This window comes from Lampris incognitus, chromosome 1 (genome assembly GCF_029633865.1).
Source record: "Lampris incognitus isolate fLamInc1 chromosome 1, fLamInc1.hap2, whole genome shotgun sequence".
Classification (NCBI taxonomy): Eukaryota; Metazoa; Chordata; class Actinopteri; order Lampriformes; family Lampridae; genus Lampris; species Lampris incognitus.
The window spans coordinates 6,897,160-6,905,485 of record NC_079211.1 but is presented as its reverse complement, the minus strand read 5'-3'; the positions used below and the strand labels follow the sequence as shown (position 1 = coordinate 6,905,485).

Here is an 8,326-nt window from a genome sequence, read left to right as displayed (position 1 = left end):
ATCTCAAATGGAAAAACACCCCATGTTGTTGTCAAAAATCCAACGTGGGGTGCTCTTTTGTTTACAAAGTGAGCCATCGTTTCTGCACGTGCAGCAAAGATGGACCACTTTGTAAAAGTATCTAACTAAAGAGGACTACGTCAAAACGCCGTGAATATGTGACATTCCAAATAGAAAATGTAGAAGAAGAAGAAAATAGAGAAAGGCTCATCTGGCCGTACACTCTGAGAAATGGAGGTAGGGAAGCGGTGCATTCCAGCGGCAGGGGTACAGCGTTGTGCTCTGAAGGATCGGACGCGCGTCTTTCCAGAGGTAGCACAGGGGCGCTTCAGAGGCGGCGCGGGGGTCCGCACGTGGGTACGTCGCCGTACCCACGTAGGGTTCTTGAAGTAGGGTTCTTGTTCGTACCCACCTGGGCGCGCGCCGGTACTTGCTCGTTAGCGTGCGTTTGCGGCAGGGGCAGAACCGCGTCTCCGTCGCTAACGTGGCTTTGCGCCCGACGACACGCGAGTTGGCGTCGTTCACGACAAAAGTGCTGACGCGACACGAGCCAGCGGGAGCCAATCAGCGCGCACCGCCGCAGAAGTTGTGCCGCGGTCTGACGTGAACCGGTCTCGGTCTCCCCGTTCAGGAGCAAAACCAGGAGAGTGTGGCGCGCGTGCGGCGGGGATGTGACGGCGGTCAGTCGTGGTTGTCTGTTGCCCCGGTGGGTGGGGGTGGGGGTGTGGGTGGGGGTGTCCCCTCAGCGTCTCACTGCCCTCATTGGCTGAATGAGTCGGCGCTGCGCTGTGTATTTTTTGGCTGTGCGTGTGCGTGCGTGTGCGTGAGTGCGCGCGCGTGTCACACTGCGGTGAGGTGCGCGGCCGGCCGGCCCCGCACTCCCCTCGCGCCGGGAGCGCGCTGCGCCGCACCGCAGACAGAAGAGACGCGGGGACGGACCCGGACTCCGCTCAAAGTCATCCCGACACCCACTTTAGTTTCGGATCTGGTGGATTTAAACTGCGAGCCGCTTTCCGCTTTTACTCTTCTGCCTGGACCTCAGTCTCTGCGTTTGGCTTTGTGAGTGTTTTTCTTTTTTCTTTTTCTTTTTGTTTTGTTTTTTTTTTGCTTTTTTTTCTTTTCTTTTTTTTTCTTTTTTTTTTGCAAATGGCAAGTCCGGTTGCAGATGGCGGACGGTCTCATGAGCATCCCTCCCTCTGCGGGCCGGCGGCGGACTCCGCGTTTCTGGAGGCTCAGAAATGGATCGAGGTGAGTCATTCATCCGTCCGTAGGAAACTCTCTCCATCCTCGCTCTCCCCCCCTCTCCCCCCCCCCCTCTCTCCCCGCGCCACCGTCTGTAGTTCGCGTTTGACCGCGCGGACACTTGTCGTTACTTTGAATCCCACGCCGCTTAATTTGCTCTGTCGCGGTTTTATTGCCTCGGTCACCTGTTGAAAGGTGACCCAGATTTCGGGGTGGCTGGTCTTTCATGCGGGCGGCGTGGTGGTGGACTGTGGGGGCCGGTCGTGTGTTTGGCTGGAAACAATGAACGCATCATGTGGAATGGATTTCTGCCTCACTGCGGAGCGGCCGAACAATAATCACACAAACGGGTTTTGTTCGGCGAGAATTTCAATCCCGACATTCACTGGCCTGTCGACCTGCCGTCAGTCCCTATACTGGTTATCACTGAGCCTATACTGGTTATCACTGAGCCTGTACTGGTTATCACTGAGGCTATACTGGTTAACACTGAGGCTATACAGGTTATCACTGAGGCTGTACTGGTTATCACTGAGGCTGTACTGGTTAACACTGAGCCTATACTGGTTAACACTGAGCCTATACTGGTTAACACTGAGGCTGTACTGGTTATCACTGAGCCTATACTGTTTATCACTGAGCCTATACTGGTTAACACTGAGCCTATACTGGTTATCACTGAGCCTATACTGGTTAACAATGAGGCTGTACTGGTTAACACTGAGCCTATACTGATTAACACTGAGCCTATACTGGTTAACACTGAGGCTGTACTGGTTATCACTGAGCCTATGCTGTTTATCACTGAGCCTATACTGGTTAACAATGAGGCTGTACTGGTTAACACTGAGCCTATACTGATTAACACTGAGCCTATACTGGTTAACACTGAGGCTGTACTGGTTATCACTGAGCCTATACTGTTTATCACTGAGCCTATACTGGTTAACACTGAGCCTATACTGGTTAACACTGAGGCTGTACTGGTTATCACTGAGCCTATACTGTTTATCACTGAGCCTATACTGGTTAACACTGAGCCTATACTGGTTAACACTGAGGCTGTACTGGTTATCATTGAGCCTATACTGGTTATCCCTGAGGCTGTACTGGTTAACACTGAGGCTGTACTGGTTATCACTGAGCCTATACTGTTTATCACTGAGCCTATACTGGTTAACACTGAAGCTATACTGGTTATCACTGAAGCCTATACTGGTTATCACTGGGCCTATACTGGTTAACACTGAGGCTGTACTGGTTAACACTGAGGCTGTACTGGTTATCACTGAGCCTATACTGGTTAACACTGAGGCTGTACTGGTTATCACTGAGCCTATACTGGTTATCACTGAGCCTATACTGGTTAACACTGAGCCTATACTGGTTATCACTGAGCCTATACTGGTTAACACTGAGGCTGTACTGGTTAACACTGAGGCTGTACTGGTTATCACTGAGCCTATACTGGTTATCACTGAGCCTATACTGGTTATCCCTGAGGCTGTACTGGTTATCACTGAGCCTATACTGGTTAACACTGAGCCTATACTGGTTAACACTGAGCCTATACTGGTTAACACTGAGGCTGTACTGGTTAACACTGAGGCTGTACTGGTTATCACTCAGGCTATATAGGTTATCACTGAGGTTGTACTGGTTATCACTGAACCTATACTGGTTATCACTGAGCCTATACTGGTTAACACTGAGCCTATACTGGTTAACACTGAGGCTGTACTGGTTAACACTGAGCCTATAGTGGTTAACACTGAGCCTATACTGGTTAACACTGAGCCTATACTGGTTATCACTGAGGCTATACAGGTTATCACTGAGGCTGTACTGGTTATCACTGAGCCTATACTGGTTAACACTGAGGCTGTACTGGTTAACACTGAGGCTGTACTGGTTATCACTGAGCCTATACTGGTTAACACTGAGGCTGTACTGGTTATCACTGAGCCTATACTGGTTATCACTGAGCCTATACTGGTTAACACTGAGCCTATACTGGTTATCACTGAGCCTATACTGGTTAACACTGAGGCTGTACTGGTTAACACTGAGGCTGTACTGGTTATCACTGAGCCTATACTGGTTATCACTGAGCCTATACTGGTTATCCCAGAGGCTGTACTGGTTATCACTGAGCCTATACTGGTTAACACTGAGCCTATACTGGTTAACACTGAAGCTGTACTGGTTAACACTGAGCCTATACTGGTTATCACTGAGGCTATACAGGTTATCACTGAGGCTGTACTGGTTATCACTGAGCCTATACTGGTTATCACTGAGCCTATACTGGTTAACACTGAGCCTATACTGGTTAACACTGAGGCTGTACTGGTTAACACTGAGCCTATACTGGTTAACACTGAGCCTATACTGGTTAACACTGAGGCTGTACTGGTTAACACTGAGGCTGTACTGGTTATCACTGAGGCTATGCAGGTTATCACTGAGCCTATACTGGTTAACACTGAGGCTGTACTGGTTAACACTGAGGCTGTACTGGTTATCACTGAGCCTATACTGGTTATCACTTGGGCTGTAGAGGTTATCACTTGGGCTGTGCTGGTTATCACTTGGGCTGTACTGGTTATCACCTCGGCTGTACTGGTTAGCACTCTTTACTAGTACTGGTTACTTACGGGTTCAATCTGTTTACTGACTGGTTATTAGCTTACTGTCTGCTGGTTTTCACTGTTGTCACAACAGTTTGAGCTTTTTTTTCTTTCTTTTTTTTTAGCAGCATGAAACTCCTGTGAGACTCGTATCACATCTTTAAAAAGACACTACTGCCCCAGAATCTCTCTCTGGCAGATCAGAGGAGCTGAAACGGAAGGGAGGGGCAGATCTTACACACACACACACACACACACACACACACACACACACACACACACACACACACACACACACACACACACACACACACACACACACACACACACACACACACACACACTTATACACGTGTGCACACACACGTTGTTGTAGATCTCCGCCCCGCCCCCTCCGGAGGCTGATCTCATTACGCATAGAAACACCTGCTGACGGAACCGGACAGTAGTTTATTTGGTTGTTTATTTATTTAACAGAGACCAAGTGCCGTTAAAAATGTACCACAGTTTCGCCGGTTCAAATCCCTACAGTCACAATTGTCCGTGTCTGCGGGTGGGAAGCCGGATGTGGGTATGTGTCCTGGTCGCTGCACTAGCGCCTCCTCTGGTCGGTCGGGGCGCCTGTTCGGGGGGGGGGAGAGGGAGCTGGGGGGGGGAATAGCGGCGATCCTCCCACGCGCAACGTCCCCCTGGCGAAACTCCTCACTGTCAGGTGAAAAGAAGCGGCTGGTGACTCCACGTGTATCGGAGGAGGCACGTGGTAGTCCGCAGCCCTCCCCCCCCCCCCCCGATCGACAGAGGGGGGTGGAGCGGCGACCGGGCCGGACGGCTCGGAAGAGTGGGAGAAAGGGGGGGGGTGTGTACTACAGTTGGCCACAAGCTAATTTCCATCTGCAGCCTCTGGGCAGAGACACGATCACACAAATCACCAAACACAACAACAAGAAAACACATTTTCCCCAGTGTTTATAAAGAGGACTGCGTGGTTTTAAGGCAACTGGATCCGGGTTCGTCTTGGGATGGGTGAAGCCGGTGGATTCTCTGGTGCTGGTTGGTGTTTGAACTTACACGGCACGTTGACCAAACGTTGTTTTCAGTGTCGGGCCGCAGTTGCGCAGTTCGCATCATGGCGGCTGAGGTCTAACTAACTGCGTCTTTTCTAGTGTTTTCTCAGCTACCTCTCATCATGATTTGCATCATGATTTGAGGCTCAAGTATAATACGGTCGGTCCCTCTGAACGCTTCGCAGCTGTCGGTGACGTGCATGTTGACAGACCAGATGTGTAACATGCAAACAGAAGAACGTATTTTACAGTTGATGGTGTAAGTGTGCAACGCTGCTAGAATCCTGACCTCTAGTGGTCAGGAATGTAAACAGCAACAGATCCACGTGAATGTGGCTGAGTCAGTATATGGTTCATGTCATCTTTATTTTTATTTTATTTTTTTCTCTCGGTGAACGTTCTCAAAACTTGTGTGATATTTTCTGTTGTAGCCTGTATGTCACCAACTTTGTGTTTAATAAATGAATATGTGTTTCCGGTTTACCTGTTGTAGCAAGGGGGACTTCAATTAGTGACACGCAAGAGACGCAGGAGTGACGTGGTTGCGAATTCGCGGCAAAACTTGAGCAGCTCTTGTAAATGGGGAACGAGAGACAGCCTGCCACAGTGTGAATAGACTGTGCCCCGTGCTACTTTCTTTAGAATAAATGTGCAGATCCTGATTCCTGGGGTGACTACATGTGCAGATCCTGATTCCTGGTGTGACTAAATGTGCAGATCCTGATTCCTGGTGTGAATGAATGTGCAGATCCTGATTCCTGGTGTGACTAAATGTGCAGATCCTGATTCCTGGTGTGACTAAATGTGCAGATCCTGATTCCTGGTGTGACTAAATGTGCAGATCCTGATTCCTGGGGTGACTAAATGTGCAGATCCTGATTCCTGGTGTGACTAAATGTGCAGATCCTGATTCCTGGTGTGACTAAATGTGCAGATCCTGATTCCTGGTGTGACTAAGTGTGCAGATCCTGATTCCTGGTGTGACTAAATATGCAGATCCTGATTCCTGGTGTGACTAAATGTGCAGATCCTGATTCCTGGTGTGACTAAATGTGCAGATCCTGATTCCTGGAGTGACTAAATGTGCAGATCCTGATTCCTGGTGTGACTGGTGTTCTTCAGTCTGTGAGCAACCATCTGACAGCTGCTCCATGAGCAACATAAACCTTTTCAAATAGAAAGGTAGTGGATAAACGGTACGTTTGTGGGCATCTGACATTTTAGAACATAGATATCTGTATCTATGACATTTGATATCTGTTTGTTGGGATTATTGGATAGTTTGCTGAGGTTTAGCCGAGTTTTTGTGGGGTCTCAAATAACCACAAAAAACAACTCAGCCGATTGTCTTCCTGTGTTCCTGTGTGGAAGTCTCGGAAGTGAGTCGTTTAATTTGTTTCAGTCACAGTCAGTCAACAACCCCTGCTGGCATATACCAGTAATTATGCTTCATACAACCTGCACTCAGCTACAAAGCTTTATGGGCGTGTTTGTGCTGCAATATCTCATCTCATCCCATCTCATCTCATCTCATCTCATCTCATCTCATCTCATCTCATCTCATCATCTCATCTCATCTCATCATCAGCCACTTCTCCGGGGTCGGGTTGTGGTGGCAGCAAGCTAAGTAGGGCACTCCAGACGCCCCTCTCCCCAGCAGCAACACCCTCCAGCTCCTCCTGGGGGATCCCAAGGCGTTCCCAGGCCAGATTGGACATGTAGTCCCTCCGAGTTTTAGGTCTACCCCGGGGTCTCCTTCCAGTTGGACGTGCCCGGAAAACCTCCAAAGGAAGGCACCCAGGAGGCATCCTAATCAGATGCCTGAACCACCTCAACTGGCTCCTTTAAATGTGAAGGAGCAGCGGCTCTACTCCGAGCTCCCTCCGGATGTCTGAGCTCCTCACCCTATCTCTAAGGCTGAGCCCAGACACCCTATGGAGGAAACTCATCTCAGCCGCTTGTATCCACGATCTCACCCTTTCAGTCACTACCCAAAGCTCATGACCATAGGTGAGGGTTGGAACAAAGATTGACTGGTAAATTGAGAGCTTTGCCTTCTGGCTCAGCTCCCTCTTCACCACAGCAGTCCGGTACAACATCCACATGACTGTTGATGCTGCACCAATCCTCCTGTCAATCTCCTGCTCCAGCCTACCCTCGCTCGTGAACAAGACCCTGATACTTGAACTCCTTCACTTGGGGCAACAACTCATCCCCAACCCAGAGGGAGCAATCCACCATTTTCCGGTAGAGAACCATGGCCTCAAACTTGGAGGTGCTGACTCTCATCCTGGCCATTTCACACTCAGCTGCAAACCACCCCAGTGCACACTGGGGGTCACGTTCTGATGAAGCCTCTGCTGTAATATCATTAGTGTAACCTCTTTTGTGAATTGGACCTTGAGACGGGGCAGATAGCGTAATTCATAGTGCTATCAGCAACCACAATCTATTCTTTGTGAATTCGCCTGCCAATTCAGAGCAAGTCTTACCAGAGACATCCGCAGATAGAAACAGATGAAAGAGGAGGGGGCGTTAATAGATGATTAGAATAGGTATATTTACAATTAAATGTAGTTCTCTTTCAAATCAAACATCCCATGATGAGTTTATGAAAGTATTGTTCTTGCGACTGCATTTATAACCTTTTTTTTTAAAACTTCAACATACCGTGTCATGTGGTATACTACTTCAGTACACTAACAAGAAATATTACTGGGACCACCACAGAAAATTGCAGATGAACATTTAATATCCAGAATTCACATTAGAGACACTACCACTGACCATCCCTGTAACAAACTGGCCACAATTTCCAGCACTGACCATACACGGTCCAGACATATGCTAGGTTTTGACCAAGTCTTGTTTGTTTATTTATTTGTTTTTTTGTTAAAGGCTTAGTCTGTGGCTATATTTGGCCATATAAAATGGAGGTACTATATTTACATACATAATTCAAGTTTTTGTTAGCGATGTAAAATAAGCATTTTGTGTCTTTCTTAACTGATGGTAATTAAAAATATGGGTCTGTTTCACTCCAGTCTTTACAACCATTAGTGATGGCTTTAAAGAATGGAACCTTTTACTGCATCAGAAAACATCAGAAACTCAGATTTAGTTGTTGTTTAGCGTTAGCCCCTGTATTAAGAGACCTGTCAGTCATTTGGGAGTGACAGCAGCCTCCAGTCCCTGTGGTTTGTAGTCTGGTAGCGAGGCGGCCCTTTGGTTTACATATGAATACAGGATTATAGCTTGAAGAAAACGTGAGACGTTTTGACCCTGTGACCTTCCTGAAGTAATTCATTCTGAACAACAGCAGAAAGTTAAACTCATTCCATACGAGCCGTCTAAAGAAAACCAGCCACCGAGAGATTTAATCTTCCTATT

At 48.1% G+C, this 8,326-nt stretch overlaps 1 protein-coding gene across 1 annotated transcript in view; it reads left to right on the top strand.

The window, feature by feature from the left end:
* Positions 1-1,115: 1,115 nt before the first annotated feature.
* Positions 1,116-8,326, top strand: part of LOC130112953 (LIM and calponin homology domains-containing protein 1-like) — a 198,714-nt gene continuing 191,503 nt past the window's right edge. Inside the window, exon 1 of the mRNA XM_056280502.1 lies at positions 1,116-1,248. Coding sequence (XP_056136477.1) covers positions 1,147-1,248 — 102 coding nt within the window. The 5' untranslated portion in view covers positions 1,116-1,146. The remainder of the gene's footprint in view (positions 1,249-8,326) is intronic.